Source organism: Corvus hawaiiensis, chromosome 6 (genome assembly GCF_020740725.1).
Source record: "Corvus hawaiiensis isolate bCorHaw1 chromosome 6, bCorHaw1.pri.cur, whole genome shotgun sequence".
Lineage (NCBI taxonomy): Eukaryota > Metazoa > Chordata > Aves > Passeriformes > Corvidae > Corvus > Corvus hawaiiensis.
In genome coordinates, this window is record NC_063218.1 from 53,381,211 (window position 1) to 53,400,883 (window position 19,673).

A 19,673-nucleotide genomic window follows, 5' to 3' on the forward strand; every position below is an offset into this window, starting at 1 on the left:
GTTTCACAGCAGCCTATAAGTATCACCCTTTGTGACAACTGCTGATGGTAACTTTCAAGCCTTTACCTCTACAGGTCCTACTACATTGGTTCTTTCATCATTATTGTTTGTTTCTTTTATGTTTAAAACAAAGCAAGGATCAGCCTGAACATTGCACTGTTAGTGTGTGACATCCCTGTCAGAATTGCCTTACTCAAGTATTGCTCTCTGTCTTCCAGGCTCCAAGAATCCTCACTTCATCACAAACTGGGGCCCAGCCGCCTTCACTGAAGCTGAACTGGAGGAAAGACAAAGGAGCTGGAAAGGGAAAAAAGCCACTTCAGAGTGACAGTGGCAGCTGATGTGTGGCCCAGAACAGGAGCCCACCTCCCCTCGTTCTGCTTTGCACAGAGCAGCCTCTCGCTTACAAAATTTAGTTTGCTCAGCAGGTTGGGCCTTTCTGCTCATGAAATGCTGTTTACCACGCTGGAGTGTCTGCTCAGAGCTCAGCCATTACAGTGTGTGGTGTCTGACAGGATGTGCTGTTTTCCCTCATGTTTCCAAGACTTTGCAACTGAAGATTTGTACTGAAATGTAGGTTGTGACAGAGTTGTTCCTATGCTAGCCTGTAACGATCTGACAGCAGCTAACCAGTCAGGCAGCAGCACTTTCATTCCAGAAAGTGAGGGAAGCAGTTGTTCCACTGGTTCAGTTAGTATAATTTCAACCCAGGATAAATCAGTCCTGGAGGTTGTGTCCAACTCTGAGATGGAGCATTACCTTTCCTTCCACTGAGCCTCCTTTCCCTTTTGCTCTGTCCCTCTGTTGCTCTCTGCACGGTGCTTAGTGCTCAGACACATTCCCTTGGCAAGGGGGGGCTGGCATCACTGGGTACCTGCTGCTTGCTTGGATTTGGTGTCCTGTTTCCCTCTCTTTGCAGGAATCCAAACAAAAGAACTGAGATAACCATGTAGAAAATGCTGCTGTAAGACATTCGGAAAAAGTAGTAGTGCAAGACTGGTTTTGTACTGTCTGAAACTTGAGAAGTGCTAAATAAAGCCTTGAGAGTTGTCTTCACAGTTCAAAAGATGCAGTTTTGGCTTACAGGTTTCTGAAGCAGATGAGTGGAAGGTGGTAGCACACACGGGACAAATATCCTCTGTGTCAAGGCTGTGTTTGTGCAAGAAATCTGATTATAACATCCTACCATTTTTAGATGTAGCACTTCTGCCTTACTTTTAATCGGAGGCCAGATTAAAAAAAAAAGTACGAAGGAAACTTTTTTCTTTTTAATAAAAATGATAAGTGTGTAGTGATACTGCTTTAGAAAAACCCAAGTAATTCCTGTCAATAAAATAACTTCAGTCTTTCTAGTCCCAAGGTTTCCCAAAGAGCTTGCTCTGCCTCACAGTTCTCTCCTGGGACAAAGCCAGTTATTTGTGTTTGTGTAGGGAAAAGGAACAAGCCCGTGACTTTGCTTTGCAGATCTCCCACACCAGGCATTGCTCAGTAAAGCAGGATTCCTGCCAACTTGTACAGACATTTTGAAACCCCCCTCCTCGAGGAGCAGGTGCCCACTGGTGTGGCTTGTGAGCAGCTTTGACTGTCCCCCAGCCATCCATCCCTCACCTGCTTGTTAGTTCAGCTACATGTTAAATTATTTGTAGTAAATAGAGAGTAAAATTTTCAGGAGGATTAGCAGTGCCTTAGTGTGCAGCACTGTGATACTTGGATCTTGGAAGAGCAGAAGCTGTACAGAAGTGGTGTCCAGATTTGGAAGCCAATAGCATTTTATTTGTCTATTAACTAAGACTCACTCAAATACTGAATCTTCTCAGACATTTATTCTCTGGTTATATTTTTATACTAATTGAAATCTTTAATGTTTCAGTAAAGGGAGTGCTGATTAGAATGGCAGGAAAATCTAGGATCTTCCTATTTATACTCACTGTACAGGAAAACCATAGTTCCTTAAGCTTGATAACAAGGCCTTTTTTAAATTGATCACGTTTACAGAAGCAATGTGAAGAAAAATCCAACCACCTGTAATAGAATTACTAATGTACACAAGGTTAAACTTTGCTTAAGGAGCTGGAACAGTATTTATAACTACCAGACATTTTATGTGGAGAGCAGAAGGGATATTGGGGCTAAACTTGTTTAATTTTTCTAACAGTCTTTATTTTGGACAACAGTTTTTTAAGAACACCAAATGATGCATGTTTTCATATTTTTTACTGTTCTTTAGATTTGGCTATTTAATAAAGTAATATAAAGTCATTTACATTTCGGAATTAATGGATGTCTTTTTGTCTGGATTTATTTTGGGCTGTTGGAGTTCAAAATCCAGTAACTGCTGTGTGGAAGAAGTTTAATGGTTGGATCAGTGGTCACATGGTAACACACACAGACTTTGTTTTAGCAGCGCTCCTGCTCTTAAATGTTCGTATTCAGTACACCTTGATGCAGTCTGGGGCAAGGGCAGGGCAGCTCTTGGAACAGCCACACAGCCCCCCCTCACAACGTGTCAGCCCTGCCTGTCTGTGTCTGTCTGTCTGGGGTCAGCTCTTACTCACTGGCAGAAGAGGAAATGAGACAAGGTTCCTTTTAGCTCTGTCGTCCTGCTTGCTCTGACAAATTAAGAAAGCTTTGTTTAAAGCTTTGCTCAGTAAAGCTGGGGGCAGTGGTTGGTTTAAAAATTAAACTACTTGCATGCTGAGCAAAAATACCACTTGAGAATGAGCCCCTTGGAGCGACACTGAGCAGCATCCAAAGGGAGCACAGAGCCGTGAGTCACCACCGATCATGAATCAGGGAGCATGGAAAGCTGCATCCTGGTGTGCCATCATTTCCAGTGGGGCCAAGGGTTACAGCTCTCCTATTCCCACGAACCAACGAGCCCCCTCAGGGTGAGGATCTGAACTGTGGGGTTAGGGATGTCTCTGGTCTCCCCAAGAAGCCCTATCTACACCCTGGGCTTACATAGAGGTGGGGGGAAAGCTGTGGCTGCTGTTCCTGAACCTTTGGGAGATGCACTGGAGGGCTCAGCCCACTTGTTTTATCTGCCAGATTCAGGTTTAATTTACCTGCTGCTGCTGTAACAGCCCTGCAAAACACTACCCCAGTGCCGTGCTGTTCCTTCTAGGAAGAGGATGGGGTTTGGTTTGGGGTTGGTTTTTTTGTTTTTTTTCCCTGTGATCATTTTATGGACCTGATTTATGAGCCATGCACACTGGATCACACATTCCCAAACTGTAACAGGCTGGCTTCCAGCAGCTCATGTTATTCCTGTTCCACTGTCCTTCATGAACAGTCACAAAAGCAAAGCCTCTGTGGGGGAAAGGAACAGTGTCTTAGGATAGAAAGTGTATCCTAGGGGTTGGGGGGGACCCCAACCCCAAAAGAAGCACCTGTTTGTGCCTGTTAATGGCAGGGGGTTAAGCAGGTGATCATTAAGGCCCCTTCCAACTCAAGGCATCCTGTGATCCTATGGCTCAGTCACGCAGAACACTTGGAACAGGAGCTGCCCCATCCATCTCAGTAGAAGTGAACGGAAAATAACTGCTCTGATTTTTATCTCAAATATGTGAAGCAGTTACGCAAACAATTTTTGAACGAACCGGTGCAGGGCCAGGAAAGGGGGTTATCCACAAGGCCTTTCAGCTGCTTCGGGGAGAGAGGTCATTATTTGTTAGCCGAAGGAAGGGCTGCAGAAGGGCGGCAGGTGTGCCGTACACTTGTCCTCTCACAGAACGACGAACTCCTTCCACACTTCACAAGATTTTTAGGGGCTTTCCCAGTCTGCCGGTACCATACTGGTTACTCGATAATTGTGGCTCTCCCTGCTTTTTTGTTTTTGTTTTTGTTTTTAATGAATCTTTTCGGGTCACTGTGGCAGCCCCTGCGGCCCCCGCCCGGCTGCCCACGCCGGCGCACGGAGCTCGGCGCCGCCGGGCAGGAGCGCCCGGGCCGGACCTGGGGCTGCCTCATCGCTGGGCTCCGGCTGCCACCTCGTGGTGGCCCAGCCCAGCGTCGCCCGCCCGCGATCCTGCGGTGTTCCCGGCCTGTGGAGGTGTCCCGGGACAGCCACCCCCTCTCCTTTCCCTCCCAGCAGCGGGTGCCAGGGAAAGGGGCTGTGCGCCGAGCCTGCGGCTGCAGCACCATCACCACCTCCCTGCCGTGGCCACCGCAGCTCTGTCCCTGCTCCATGAGCCCGTTCGGTTCCTCTGCTAGCTCAGTATGCCCACAGGCATCCCGTCAGACTAGGAAAAAATGATTTTCTTGTTACCACTGGCCTCGGCGCTAATTCAGACGTATTTTCCAAAGAAACCCCGCCGCACTGCAGGAGGACAACGTGTACAGTGGATACAGCATCCCGCAATCTCCGCAGGCGCAGCTCGGGCTGCCATGCGGCTTTCCTTAGGGTGCTAAGGCAGAGCAAAGAAAAATCTGTGAGGAAGGCTGCTTCCCTGCAAACAGCGTTTCCCCAGGTGCCTGCGTACATGCCCCGGGGCTGCAGGAACGAAGGACGTGCTCAGCATCACGTACTCCTCTTTTGGGAGCAGGGCTCACGCTCATCCCTTCAAGCCACAAACAGGGTGGGCGTGTGTGAGGAGAGGGTATCAGCCCGTGGCGTAGTGCTAATGCGGCCGTGAGGGCCAAAATAAAATGCAAATGGAAACTTTGTGACGCTTCGTGAATTTAGAGACTATTGTGGCTTCCGCACACTTACTGTGAACTCCAACTACTCGGAAATGCCAGGAAGCAAAAGTGAAGAAAAGCACCGTTTTATGGACTTGCTTCCTGAGTATGTCAGAAGTACCCATCCTTCAAAAAAAAAGGAAGGTGCAGTGGTTGTTTTAACACATAAGATGAAACAGTATTTGGCAAATGTAGCTGCATCTCACCTCCAGAAGAAACTAAACTTGGAACAGGATGATGCAAAACAGTTAAATTAGAAACATCCTGAAAAGCCTTGAGAGGGAGATTTAATGAGGCAGTTTTTAACACCCTAGAAAAAACAATTGACAAGAGCCCTTCTTCTGCCTTTTTTCTTATATTTTAGCCTAATTGACAGAGGAAATGTAAAAGGATATGAGCAGCAGGGTCAGAGGAAAGCCCATGGCAGACTGGGCAGAATGTGGATAAAAAGAAAAAAAGAAAACATGATCTCCAGCACAATTGCACTCACTTTCCCCCATCAAACATTACTTTAAATTCCTTAATGAATAAAACCACCAAAAAAATAACCCCTTCTGCCCTACTCAGCCTGGTCATAGCTCACATCACTCTTCTGCCTGCCAAAGGGTCTTGATCTAGCACCAGCTTTACACATTGTTATTAATATCATTGCTAATTAATAGAGCTTCTTGCCATGGCTGCAGCACACAAAAGGCTTTAACAGGATCTGGGCCTAACGATGTCTTCATGCAAACACTCACCTGCTGTTATTCTTGTTGTTATATTTTTTCTGAGCACACATTGATATCTCAGATGGGATTAAAAGCTCAGGCATAGTCATGAGACAGTTTCAAAAGCAGCCTGGACTTGGTGTTGACACAAATTATCTGTTTCAATGCCTACCTGAGCATAGAGATTTCTCTTCCCACTCTGAAGAGGCTTGTGCAGCTCAGCCCTGACTCGAAGTGCAAGTGCTGGGGTTCTGGTTCCTCAGTCCTGACTAAAAAAGAAAAGAAACTCAACAAACCACACTTTAAAAACTTTTTTATGGTCAGACTTTTCTTAGCCATTTTCAGAAAGTCCCTCTCACACTGGGACTGAAGTTTTGCATTTGTAGCAGTGCAAGGTTGTGTTCTCTGAACCATTTCCTTTGCCAGTGATGCTTTGGGCCATTTTACTCTCTCCGAGCCATAGAGTCAACCACCCCATCTCTCTGTGAGGGAGGACCATGCCCCTTTTTCACCCAGGCTTTCCTCCCAGCCAGAAAGATTGTGTGGCCATGGGCTGCTTTTTCCCAGACAGGAGGTGGGAAATGACGGGAGCAGGGTACAGCCTGCTCACACCTGGGCCCCATCAAAAGCTGAGTGGTGTGGCACTGCTCCCTGTGGGGATGGAGGTGCCACCTTCTGTGTTTGCTGGTTTGCTTTAGCATGGCCACTGCCTGCCTGTGAGGGTTGCACGATGTCCAAGGGGGTCTCTGCTGGCTGATGGAGCTTCCTGGGGAGATGGCTGGCCCAAAACAACCAACACCTCAAGCCTGGTCTCACAGAATAGCTGCACGTGGTCCCTCTGGCAAAGAAAGCCACCTGCCCGTGCTCCAGCACACTCTCCTCACTGTCACCATGACAGATGGCAAGAGTCAAGCCTACAGCTGCTCTCACTGCACCTCCAGCCAGCAAATCCTTCCCACCAGCAGGAGAAAATCCAGAGCCTATATTCCTTGAAATCATGCTTCAAGGAACAGCACAGGCATGGGGTGTGGTAGGAGAACCAGCCTGTCAGAGGGAAAGGGGACAAGAAAACACTGCCAGGCGCTGAACACCCGTGCTGGGCCAGGCTGCTGTGAGCGCAGAGCAGGGAGCAGTCCTGCACAGCTTCGAAGGCAGCTCTGTCTCTGCCTCCGCCCTCGCCCTGTTCTGACCAGTCCCTGCCCCTGGCGTCCCTGGGGCTGCCAGCAAATCTGAGGTGCTCTGTGCTGCAGGCTGGCACAGATCTTGCGGCAGAAAGCTCCCGATGAGCGCTGAGCCCGGGGCAGCCTGTGCCGGGTGCAGGGGAGCGTCTGCTGAGCCCACACCACCTCCAGGAGAGCAGAGCTGCACAACCACGCTCTGCTCTTCCAGTTTTCCATTCTTTTCTCATTTTCATCTCGCCCCTCCTGACGAGCCCCAAGTTCCTACGTGCCGAAGCAGGATGAGAAGACTGACACGATTTTTCCAAAGCCCCCGGCGAGTCGTGGGACCCGCAGCCCAGGGCTCCGCCAGCTCCTGCCCCGGCAGGCCGGCCAGGCAGCGGCAGCTGCTCCCCCAGAGACGGGGAGAACAATAAGAAATACCAGATCTGCCGCAGGAATGCGGGAGATACCGTGGCGGGGGGCCCTGAGAGTCTGGGCAGGATTTGCTCACGGCTTGGCCGCAGCCCAGGGGATGCTACTCAGGCCGCGCTGTCGCCGGCCGCGGTGGCGGGGGATGCGCGGGGGATGCGCGGGGGATGCGCGGGGGATGTGCGGGCCCCCCCCGGGCGCCGGACACCAGATGGCAGCCGGACACCGTCGCACAGCCCCGGAGAGCCCGGGGAGCTCGGCCCTGCTCGGCAGGCTCCTAATGAATCACATCTGCGGCTCCCGCCCGGGGAGGCAGGGCCGGGGATGCGGCACCGCGCGGGGGTTTCGCGGCTGAGCCGGTCCCACGCTCGGAGCCGCGTCACTCGTGTACGTGCAGCACCACACTGCTGCTGCTGCGGGACGAACCCACACCCAGCAGCGGCCAAAACCTCTGCCCGGGGCTGCCTGACCTCCAAAGGAAGGAGGGAGAGGACCGGGAAGAGGATGACCAAGGCTGCCAGCACAGCTCCGGGGCTTCACCCAAGGCTGTGCAGCCGCGGTGCCCTTTCTCCCTCATGTGGGCACGTTGTCACCCTGAGCTGCTCAAGTGACTGAAACCAGGGTCTGCACCCGCCGCTGCCAAGGCCTGACACGCCAATTAGAGAGTCATTACTCTGTTGGGTAACATTTTCCCTCAATGACTTAGGAACTTTAACCCAATTTTGAAATGTAAGGGAGGCTAAACTAGATTACCTTAGCTCAACTGCTCATGTCATAAGCCCTTGAGAAGTGGGACTGGAGAGTTTTTCCTCCAGAAACCTTTTGTTGGCTCAAAAAATCCTCGTTTTTTTCTTAGCTCAGACACCAAGAGGGGGAGTTTTCAACTTCCAAAAATAAATCAAAGACACCACGATGCCTGTAGGGTATTTGTTTCTCCATTGGAACGTGAACCTGGTGGTTTAGTTTAAGGGAGGCTAAGCTAACTCTCACATTTTCTGCATTCCTCTTTTTCCTGATAGATCAAGATCGACAGGTTTGAACTGTTGTTTTAATGAAAACCTACTACTCCTGAGAGGGTTTCCTGTTTTAGAAAGATGATATTTCAGAGCTACAAAATTCCAAACAATTTGACTTGCTATCACCTTCGTCAGGTCCCTTAACCTCCTTATGCCTCAGCTGGGCATTGATGAAAGGTGGGTGATTTTTATCCACTAATAAAGCACAGAGACATCTACAAAATCATAATCCGTCCCTAAAAAGAGGGCTCTTTAAGTGATACCCTAAAGCTGTGTCCACAAGGTGCAAATCAGAGATTGTTGAGTGAGGCCTTGGAAAGAGCCACTTGTACCAGGGCACGACCAGAGCCCCTGGCACCAGCCCCTGCCAGCCCCTTGTAGAGTCACCTCCAGCTCCTCCACCTTTATTCCTGATCCCTGGCCACCAGAAAACCTCATCTGCGCTTTTGGGTAACAACCACAAGTTGAAGCAGCCTTTAGCCTCTAATTAACTGGAGTTAAATCACCACATAGCTACCCCCAAAGTTTCATGGAAATTAGGCCAACACTCCAGCCAAGTCCTCTTTTTTCATCTCTCATCTCTCATTCAAGCTGCTGGTACATTTCCCCCTCCTCTGTGCATGTGGAACCCTGAAAACACTCTGGGGTAAATCTAAACATGACCAACCTCAACAGTGCATCTCTGGAGAGTTTTCAGAGCTTAAGCTCTGCAACTCAGAGTAAGTTTGGGGGTAGGTGCAAATCCCTTGTTGAAGGTTCAGGTATTTGTTTTAAAGTTACAAGTACAAGAGGACTCCCTGAATAAATTTTTGGTCCAGGAAACTGAGCTTCAGCTCCCAGTTTTGTTAATTCTGCAATCCAAAATGTTTTCTTTGCTGTTTTTTTTCCCTGACTTTTAAAGGCAATTAGGATTTTCCAACTGTTCTAACAATTTAGATGCTCTAATATGTAAAAACACTTTCTTGTGTTACAAAAGTTTCTCCAAATTGTAAAATGCATTACAAAGGGGAGGGAGCCAGCCCCATGTACACTGTCTGGGCTGCTCTTCTGGCAGAAAATGACAGCTGGCAGTGTGCAAGGCATGGAAAAATAACTTATCACCCAGATCCTTCAAACAGTCAAAACCGCCTTAGCTGGGCAAACCGGCACTGATTTCTCAGAACTAATCCCTGGAGGTACAGGTCTGCTGACGTCAAGCCTGCTGTGGTTATTGCAGGGCTCACAGCCCTTCTAACATTCTATCTGCAAGCCCCAGTCCAGCCCACTGCACAGAGAAGCTCTTCAGAAGTTTCTGATAGGGGTGGCTGCGACTGTCGAGGGCCCTTGACGCCTCCCCACTCACCTGCTCCAACTGTGCAGCCAAGGGTTTTAGGGATCTCTGAAGCTCACACTTCAAGAAGCCAGCTGTTCTCCTGCTTGACGCAGAAATCCTCCTGGAACTTTGCTGCTTCCTGTCCGAGCTCCTCTTTTAAAGCCACATTTTCTGCCTGCTATCCGAAAGAAGCCTATAATAAAGGAGAAGACAGCAAAGCTCAGGAAAGCACTTATCTGACATGTAAAAGCTCACAGGTGCAACAGGAAGGGATGCACATGCCCATCAGGAAAATGGGAAAGGCATTAATGATTTTCAGAGCTAGATTCTCACTTGTTATTTCTCTCTGGCTATTATTTTTGAAAGACTTGAGGATTCCTTTTATCAGGGAATGTTTCTGGAAAAGTTCTTGCAGAAAGAGCTTCTTTTTTTTTAAAATCCCTTTGCATTTCAGGTAGATGAAGCACTTCATAAGTACTGCTCAAGCGCAGGAGTAATTGGGATTTTGGGGGATGCTGAGACTTATCAGCTTGCTGGAGCTGCTGGAGCAGAGCCAACAGCTGTGATGAACCAGCCCTGTGCTGGTGGTGGGATGGTACATCCCTGCCCCACAGACCTGCCAGTGAGCTGCTTCCTTCTGAATGCAGAGCTGCACGTGGCCACATTTTCTGCTTCCCCCGTTCTGCAGCGCAGACATCCCCCGGGGTCCCAGAACTGCGGGATGAAAAAGTCATCCTTCCTTCTGGCCTGGATCTTGGACAGACATGTGCACATGCTTAGTGCTGAGCATGTGAGTAGCAACACTGATCTCCATGGAGCAATCCGCACGCTTGAGCCTCTGCACATTTGGGAGCAGGGGAGAGGAGGACACTGGGTTCTCTGGTTGCCTGTTTTACATACCACTCCTGGAGATCCCACCCAAAAGAGAGCTGCGCAGCAGGATGGCGCTGAGCTACACAGCTATTTTTATTTCCATCTCTTGTGGCCTTGCTGAGCCCTGCTATGAATTATCTGGGATATCACATCCCAGACGAGTCCAAACAACAGGTCTTGCTGCAGACTGTCTGTGTTTAGAGGGATGATCTAGTTACTGCTTTCCCCCCACCCCGTCTTCTTCCTTATTCCCATTAGTGACACGCTGGCTGCAGAGAAAAGTTATTCATGCTCCAGAAATGTAATATTTACTCAAAACAATTTTTATTTGGCTTGGCTTCTTCCCAGTGCCATAAAGTGATAGCCAGCCCCAAGTGCTTACATAGACAACATGTGCATCTGAGTCATATTTATGATCCCCGTTATAAAAAGCACACAACCTTGTTTTTTGGTGCAATAGGATGGGACTGAAGGCATCAGCACATCTTGAGCATAGCCTGTCTCTGGAATCTGCAGAAATTTGCCATGCTCCAAATTTAGAACTTGTGGGTGGAAGCTCGGTCAGGAGCCAACTTTTTATACCATTACATCACAGGAATTGAGGGCTTCGTGCCAAGGATCCAAGGAAATTAATAAAGAGCAGAGGCTGTCCAGCTGTTTGAATTTAAAGTCATGGCAGAGAGGTAATTATTAATAAATACGGCTTTATTCGGAACATCATAATCTCGTTGCTTAAATTGAACATATCCCCTCTCTTTACTGCAGTTTACTATTCTGTTAGAACTTGCAAAGACAATAGGAAGGGATTAACATCTGTAAGAGAGAGGCCCAGGGAAGCTGGGATCCTTCTCGACAGAGGCCACGCTCCAGTGATGGCTCTCCAGCTGAGCACCGCTCCGCCGCTGCCAAGGGCATCGCGGCTCCCCCGGCTGCGGGAGGGGGCTGGAACGTGGCGTGCATTCTTCCAGCTAAAACACACAAGGTCTCCAATGGACGGGGATCAAAGCCATAGACAGCTAATTTGAAGAGAAATTCAATTTGTTTGACCTCCCTGTGCTGGGGCAGCCAGTGCAAGCTCAAATGTCACAGCCTCCAGGGAGCTGATGGTAAAGCACGGGGCCACGTACCAAGAGGCACAGGGTGACCTGAGCGACCTCCCATCCTGTTTAGGATGCACCGTGTGTGCCCATAGCCCTGGCAGGGCTTGGTCTTGGGTGCAGAGTGTGGCTGGGCTTGGGGAAGGGCCGTGCTGGTGCTGGGAGGGGGCCACTGCCCCGTGCCCCCACAGACTGTGGAGCCCGGGTCTGCCACATGCCGCTTTCGGCACCTCAAACGCACAGCGCACACGACAGGCACCTTACAAGCCCCAGCCCACAGCCCCAGCAGGACAGGCTCTGCAGGAAAACACCTGGCTCTGCACACAGAAAGGGGTCAGGGGTCCCAGGGCTTGGTCTGCAAGCCAAGGGCTGAGCACAGGCTTGTCATGAAATACACAGCCAGGAGAATACAGCAGTGTCTTTGGGAAAGGGGCTCCCCTGATGCTTAAACCACAGAAATGTTGGTTTGCAGCTTCAGAGATTTACAGCTTATACTCTCCTCAAGGGTATGCAAAAGCCATGAGTAATTAAAAATATGGCTCTGGGTTCTCTAGGAAGTTCCCTATTTCCATTTTACAGATAAACAAGCTGAGGTGAAAGCAACTGAAAGCTGCTTCAGTGGAATGATACTGCCAGCAAGCCAAACGTTAGAGTTCCCCGGGAGATGTTCCTGCACCCACAGACACCTTGTCGTGCTTGCACATGTATTTCTTGCAGCAGCACATACCAAACAGGTTTATGCATCCATCCCTCACCAGGAGCCAGCACAGCAAAGACTGGGACTTGCAGCTTCCAACACCCCCAGCTTTTGTCTAATCACACACACACAAAATATTAAAAAGTATGGTTTAAAAACCATAACCAGCAGGTTAAAAAAAAGTAAAAAATAACCACTTCAACGATGTGATCACAGGGTGACAATTTCCACAAAGGAAAGAAGACAGTCACTGATAGGGATAAAAAGCATAAATCAAGTCAATTAAATTCAGTGATCTTAGAATCACAGAATAGTTTAGGTTGCAGAAACCTCTAAGTCATTCCTCACTTCTTAAATGTGGTGTTTCCACCAGCAACACAGGCATGGGCACGCAGGGGGTGTTACAAGAAGTCAGGCTGCTCTAGATTCAACAGGCTCAATAAACCTCTTGTTTTTTACCTAGAAAAATAATGATGCCAACCATTCATTCCTGCCAGAGAACCTCGGAGAGATCCTGGCCCTGCTCAAGTACAATGCTATGCATTTTTTGTCTCAGCATGTAGCTGCTCATGCTGGACTGTGTATTTTATGTTTCTGTGAACAGCTGTGAACATCTAAAGATTAAAAACCTCAGGTTTATTAAACATCCCACTTATGGTCAAGAGAAGCCCCCTGTGACGCATGACTCACAGAGGGAAGCTGGGACACTGCAGTGGGTGAGGAGAGCCTTTGGCTGCTGCTTCCCTGCAGGGTGGGAGACCTTTCTGGGTTCTTTCTGGTAATCTGGACTGGCTCCTGGAGCTGGCTTGTGCATGCTGAGAGCATTTTACATGGCTCTGAAGCTCCACCTCAAAACAGAATGGCATCAAGAGACTTTGAGGAGGGACAATACAGGGTTTTCCTCAATGGCTAAAAATACCTGTAATACAGGACTGAAAAGGACAAATGGACTTCAGTGATTGGATAACTTGAGGAAAAATTAAAACAAAAAATTGTTATTGGGGCAAAAAACTCCCCAAAAAGTATCACCAGATATTTGCCAGAGCAAAAAGGCAAAGGAGTCTTTTTTTTCTACATGAGTGCCCCATGGTAGGTTTAGTTTGAGGAGTGAAGTAGCCATTTTACCTGCAGTATTATGCTGTTTGGTACCCCAAAGCTTGTTGGTGTGTGTGGTCCTCTTGCATGAGAGAGTCTGCAAAGGCAATGCCACTGCTCCTTCCACATGAGGATAAAGGTGGAAGAAAAATGTCAGCAAAATGAGCAGCCTTAGGGGTATCATCATGCACCCGAGAAGCTGGGAATGCCTACCTGTCAGGATGGTCATTGTCCTCAGCCCTTCCTTTCAGGTTTTGCAGGACAGTAATCCCACTTCCTGGAGTGCTGCATTAGACAAGTAATTGTAGTTAGCAAGTGATTCTATGGAAGTAGCTGAAACACTTCAAGCTATAGCCCAACAAATTTCTAACCCATGGCTAATCTCCAACTCTCTTCCCACCGAAGTCAGAAGAAATCCCTCCTGCCCCATCTACAGTTCTTAGAAATGCAGCGAGCATTTAAAATTTTGGAGACCGTGCCCATTCTTATAACTGGGCAAGAGTCAGATTTCCATAATGCTGCTCCTGCTGCAGAGACACTTCCTTCCCAGAAGTTCCCTTGTCTCCAGCAGACCATCCCTTATTTCACTACTAGTTCTAGATGCAGCTAAGCATCATCCTATTTAAAAGCCCTCTTCCAACAGCGGTAGCAATAAACACATTTGGCCAGCTAATTCACCTTCTGCAGTCACGGAGCTGGACTAACAACCTGCCATATCTTCTGGCACTGTAGCTAGTAAAACCAACTCCAACTGGTAGCACAGAAGCATAGAAAACATGGAGAAGGGCTTTATGAGACGGTGGGTTTGTGGCTTCTTATTTTGACTTGTTTCCATGAGATTCTTAAAAGTCTCAAGCTGGAATGAAGGGACCTTGGTTGCGCCTTATTTTCCAGCAGTTTCTTTCAAAGATGAGTCATTTGGAAAGCACGGAAAGTATCACAGTAATTGTTTTGATGTCTTTAATAGAAATTTGGGATGGATTTGAAAGCAATGAGGGAAGTGCTGTTATTTCCTTTTGGAATGGCAGCCTGACATGACTGGTGCTGTTATACAACACAGCGACCAAACAGCAGTGCACACACGAGCCTGGCAGCGGCCGAGGAGCCTGTCCTCCTAATCAAGTTTAGATCTGGATGCTGATGGACTCAGCAAACAAACACTCATGTTTATTATAACAGAATGAACAGAATGTACTACAGAGAATATGACTCACTTTTCCATAGGACGCCTGTCTATTCTCCGGGTTTGGATAAGGAAATGTTGCGCCTCTCGCTTACAGTTTGTTTTACAAAGTTTTAATGAGCCTGTCCCAGTGAGCTGTCACCCTGCCACATAAAACCTGATCCATTTGCCTTTGTGAAAATAAGTGTGGCTTTTGACAGGACACCCTGCACTAGGCCCTACTAAATCAGCCAGCCAGACTCACTCACAGGTGGTTTTAGTCTGGAGTGCTTTTTGAAATGAAAATATGCAGCCAGCCTCAGCAGCATGTCGGCTGCTTTCCCTTGGGTGACAGGCTGTCCTGCTGCATCCAAAGTACCCCTCCTCCTCCTTCTCTGCGGGACAGAGCCTGCCTTTTAAAACCATGACTTTCCGTAAGAAAAGAGTTTGTTGAAAGCAGAGTTCGAGGAAGGGGCAATGAAGAAATGATCACATTTTTAATTCAAAACATGTAAAACTCAAAAAAAGCTGCCTATTAACTCACAGGAAATTCTGATTAAAGTAGGTGTCCTTACAGGATCCTCCTGCAAGAAATTCAAATGAAGGCAAGGGAAGGGAAAGAGATTTTTAAGTAAACAAGTGAGAAGAGCCAGGGAAAACAAGAGCAATAAGCAGGGTCTCAGGTGGCTGACTTGGCAGAGTGGGGCGTGAAGGAAGGAAGAGGCTGTGGGACAACGAACTGCTGGCGTTTACAGTAGTCAAGAAGTCTCCAGAGTTAGTGACTTTAACCACAAGTTACTTAACAATACTGTATGCTCGTTCTCCTTCACATCCAGCCCCAGCCATGCCAGTAAATCCCTCTCCGAGTCAAGAGGGGGGATGCAGGTTCAGGGTGGTGGGGTTGGACAAAGCAGGAGGACTGGCAGAAAGGGTGTTTCACTGCCCCCTGAAATAACAGGAGTCATGATGAGAAATGATGAGCTCCTGGCTCAGGTCTCAGTCCCTGGATAGGAGAAGGCTAGTGAGTAACAAGTTTGGGACGCAGGGGCTGCCCTGTGGTGTAGACAGAGCCACTTACAGCTAGAAAGAATTGTTTTTCCGCCTGAAGTCAGCGAAGGCCTTCCAGTGCCAGAAGAGAGTCATGACAGAAGAGAAATGGTGCATTTGTCACTTCCCAGCAACGGGTGCAGGAGAGCAGAGGATCCACTAGTGAAGAGGTGAATGTGAACTGGCACTTCAGAGACCGACTTGTTGCTGTGGCTTTCTACCAGGCATTGAAAATTACTGTGAAAGGTACCCTTGGTTCATGTCTGTGGTGGAGATTAGCCTGGGGAATATTTAATTTCTGAAATGGTTTTCTGACTTGCAGAGTCTTAGCTAAGGTTAAAGACTGCTCAGGTTATATATCTCATCCCTATGGGAATTTGCATGGATCTGCAAATGCATTGTTTTAAAGCTACCAGCTGCAATAATGGAGAAATGAACTGAATGACAGAAAAAACCCCTAAAATAGTTACCATTAACCCCAGGAGGGCTGGGGGTGTGTTGAGCTGTGGTTTTCTGTGCTCGGTAGCGATGTGTCATCATAAAGAGCCTACATTCAATAGCAGAACAATGCTGTGCATGGTGTCACCTTCCCAGGGGCTCACTGTGCAACAGCTTCTCCAAACTTCTCCATTTCCACTGCTGAAGCAGCTCATTAAAAAAAAATCCTCATACAGCTGGGAATTATAAAACTCTACAAGAGCCTGTGACGCCGAGGACCTTTGTTTGGAGGCACACCTCCGTTTCTAGTGCTTTGGAAGCTGGTCTTTTCCAAAAATCTTTCTATAGATACTAAAGCAAGGATGGATCTGGCCACAGTCCATTCACCATGATTATATCTTAAAGGGATATTCCCTCTCTTTAAAAATTCCAATTCTTCACATGTTTCTGGTTAAAAAAACCCAGCACAAAAGAACCAACCTTTGTGCCTATGTCAGTGTCTTAGCTGTATGAATTTAAACATTCCATTGTAAGCTAAGATTATCTTGCCTCTTGCCCATTGAGACATGTGGGTTTGGCTTTTTAAGACTCCATAACTAGCCTGCTTGAACCCTGTCCAGCAAGTTTTCATCTAAATTGATTAGGACTTGGAACGTATTTTCTTGGACAAATTGTGGTCTAATGAATAGAACACTCCCTCACAGCTGTCCTGCCAGAAAGCCAAGATTTTTTCTGTCTAAAAATCATCCCAAAGTGACCCTTAGATAAAGTTCAGAATCCATTTTCATTTTTTTAATTAAGAAAAGGTTTGCTTACTTCCATTCCATACATTTCAGCGCTAGGCAGCTGACACACGATTCCCACTAAACATTTTATTTTAAAGAATTTGGTTGTGATGTCAGGTCTGCCACAGACAATACATTTCTAAACACACTGTTTACATTAAACACAAAGCAAGAGGATGGTTCTAGCAGGAGGAGAAGCCTCTCTCATCCCGGTACGTGTAGATGGCACATAGAGCAAACTCAAGGTCGGCTCTGCTCTCCACACGATAAATTTAAACATTAATGAAGACAAACAGGGAATATCATTGTAAAGCCTCACCCAAGCACCAGAGATTTCCACAGTGCCCTTCTCCAGGGACAAGGCTCCCCAAGAGACCCCTCCTCATCCCCAGTAAGTGCCTTCATGAGCTCACCTTCAAGTCCAAGAGTGGACTGGCTGGGAATTCCTGCCATTAATTAATGCTGGCCAAAAGAAGACAGCACTTCCCCTGGCCACTCCGGGGTAAAAGCTGTCCCACTTAGGATGAGTGCACCTTTTCTTTTTAGCATTTTGCTCCATAGTTGTTCTCCCAAATGTCCCAGCTTGAAGCCTCAGTAAATGTTTGTGTTATGATTAGCCCATCTGGAAATTTTATTGTATGACCACTCTCATGGTAGACAAGGAGGATTTCATTCAATCCAGAATACCCAGTGGACATCCATGGTTACATCATATTCCTTATCTCCTAGCAAGAGTATTTCTAGGAACCAGGAGTACAATTTGAGACAAGATCAGATTCTTTCCAGTCTTGCAAAAGATGGTTCTGACCCATGTGGAAATAATGTGTCTTCACCACGTTTTCAGGACTTAACTGACACGTGATACTCAGAAATTAAATATATGTGCAGGAATTTAAAGGAACTGGTCTCTCAAGAAACACAACTTCCCAAGTTTTTAAAGATTGGTTATATCTCTAACAAGATATAGGAAACTGAGGCAAAGTCATTTCTGCTCAGTCTTGAATGGAATTTGGCTACTTCAGCTACCAACTATGCTCAGAGAAGAAAAGTAAATGATGAGAAATTGCTCTGTTACAAAAGAAATGAGCATCATGGTACTTCTTGTGGAAAATGGGTCATAAAAAGACAGGACACATTGGGCTGCACAAATTTACCTGGAATTCCCCAGAGAAGATGGTAGCTGCTGCAGTTATTCTCCAGTGCCTTTACTGAAGGTTGGTTCAGTCACAACAATGTGATTAGTCAATATGTATCATTAGATAGCAAGATCTTACTTAAGCTTATGCTGCTTTGACAGACAGATGCAGAAAAATATCATGCACCTCACCTAAAGTCCATGTCATCTTTGGCTGTGGGCGAAGAAAACTGGGTACATCTGCAGCCATTAATTTGAGCCCCATTTTTTAAATTTCTGTGTGCTCTTAAACCATTAGAACCTAAATATAATGACAAGGGATGAGCACGACCAAGATTTGCTAACACTTTATCACACTGTATTCTGCAGCCTCTATTGTCTGGAGATGTGGTTATAATGGGCAGATTATACAGCATTAAACCCTCCTGAAAGCATAGACAGAAAATATGATATAATCTTGCTCGGAGCAATTATCTTTAAACACAAGAACAGCTTCAGTGCCCAGTGGAGAGTGGCAAGCGAAGTTATGAGCCCAAGGCAAAACAGTGACCAGCTGCCAAGAAACATCCTCGTTAGCCTTTGTTAGAGTTTGCCTTTTTAAAGTCATTGTGCAGCATAATTAAGTTGGTAACATGCAGATGAGAAAGTGGAAAAAAATGTGAAGACATAGGGAGATGAAATACTAAAGCACTGAAAGATGTCACCTCCTCTGCAAAATGCTTATATTGTGAAATAAAAAGAGAAGAAAGAACGAGTCATTTCAGGATATGTCTGGAATGAGAGATAAGAGAAGAAGATTACAATCTCCTGGTAGTCTCCCACAAAACCTCTTCATTTGCATTCTACATCACAAGGGCTGACTACCAACACAAAGCAAGAGGGCAAGAGGGCAGTAATGGAGAACAGACAAGATGAACTGCAGCCTAAGAAATGGGATTTCAGGACATGGTGGCTCTTTCAAGATCCTGAGAACTTGATCCACATGTTCCCTGAAATGGCAACAAAGAGAGCTGAAGGCTTGATCAAGCCTAAGTCGTCAGAGAATGATTAACTTGGAGATCAAGGATGTACAACGGGCTAAGAAAGCAGAAGAGGGAGCAGACCTTGAGTCAATCCTTGTGATCACCCTCTGGTGGCTCCTGTGTGCTACCAAGTTGATCACAGGCTTTAAGTCTTTTTTGGTTGTGTTCCAGCTTATTAAAGACTCTCAGTTCCTCTCACTGCTTATCTGCTTTGCAGTGTGGGATGTGTGAGTGGTTTTGTGACATTATTTAAAGCTTTTAAGCAGAGACAGACAAAAACCTTTAGATAGAGACAGCAAACTGTTTCTCGAGTTGAAGAGAAGATTTCAGGCCAGATCCCAGCTATCATGTCCAGGTTAAGTTCCCCTTGCACCATTTCCGATTTGGGCTGTCCTGGGGAGCAGCTGGGAATTTCCTGTTCCTGAGGTGACCCACGGGTAGCATAAGGCCAGACGAACCCAGACTTGTGCTGCCTGCTCCCCCCTGAGAAAAAATGGGGGCTCCCCAGCTTCTGGTGACAGGAGGGGACAACAGGCGTCCACTGTTGTGGTCCCCTGGCTAGGAGCCCAGCAGGCTGAGGTTCCAAAACGTTTCCTGCCTTCACCTCTGCTAAGAGCTGCCTCAGTGTGCCTGGAAACACAGGTATTGAAAAGGGGAAAGAAGTGGGATGCTACCGGGATTTGTGTGGCAAGCAGAGGGCTTTGCCCTGGCTTGTGCTCATGGCATGACTCAAAGGCTGGCATGGAGTGGCCCCCCTTTTCCAGGCAGACAGGCAGGAGACTCTGGCAGCAAGACCAGGCATTGCATTCCCTTTAACTCTTACAGACCCAGCAATTAATCAGCACCCAGGAGTCACATGGATTGCCAGCATCCCTGGCTTAGGCTGGATTTCCACTGTGCTTAAATGAGTTCTGCCCAGGGACTCAGTCTCCAACAAAAATCCCCCCGAAACAGGTGCTGAACACCAGATACACCAGATCTAAGCTCTTGGTGGGTGGTGTTTTGCAAGATCCAT

The 19,673-nt window shown here is 47.4% G+C and overlaps 1 protein-coding gene and 1 long non-coding RNA gene across 6 annotated transcripts in view; one reads left to right on the forward strand and one right to left on the reverse strand.

Annotated features, from left to right (window-relative positions):
* The window catches only part of SWAP70 (switching B cell complex subunit SWAP70), a 35,538-nt gene extending 33,261 nt beyond the window's left edge, over positions 1 to 2,277 (forward strand). The window contains exon 12 of the mRNA XM_048307031.1: positions 219 to 2,277. Within this exon, the coding sequence (XP_048162988.1) occupies positions 219 to 328 (110 nt within the window). The 3' untranslated portion in view covers positions 329 to 2,277. The remainder of the gene's footprint in view (positions 1 to 218) is intronic.
* Positions 1 to 19,673, reverse strand: part of LOC125327505 — a 69,537-nt gene that overhangs the window by 12,532 nt on the left and 37,332 nt on the right. For 2 of the 5 annotated variants that reach the window (XR_007204295.1, XR_007204297.1), the window contains 3 exons: positions 13,283 to 13,354; positions 9,338 to 9,500; positions 5,563 to 5,659 (listed from right to left, as the gene is read on the reverse strand). This is a non-coding gene — a long non-coding RNA (uncharacterized LOC125327505). Of the gene's footprint in view, positions 1 to 1,842; positions 4,407 to 5,562; positions 5,660 to 9,337; positions 9,501 to 13,099; positions 13,190 to 13,282; positions 13,355 to 16,914; positions 17,078 to 19,673 lie in introns of those variants that run through there. The other 3 variants (XR_007204298.1, XR_007204299.1, XR_007204296.1) reach the window with 3 other exon arrangements.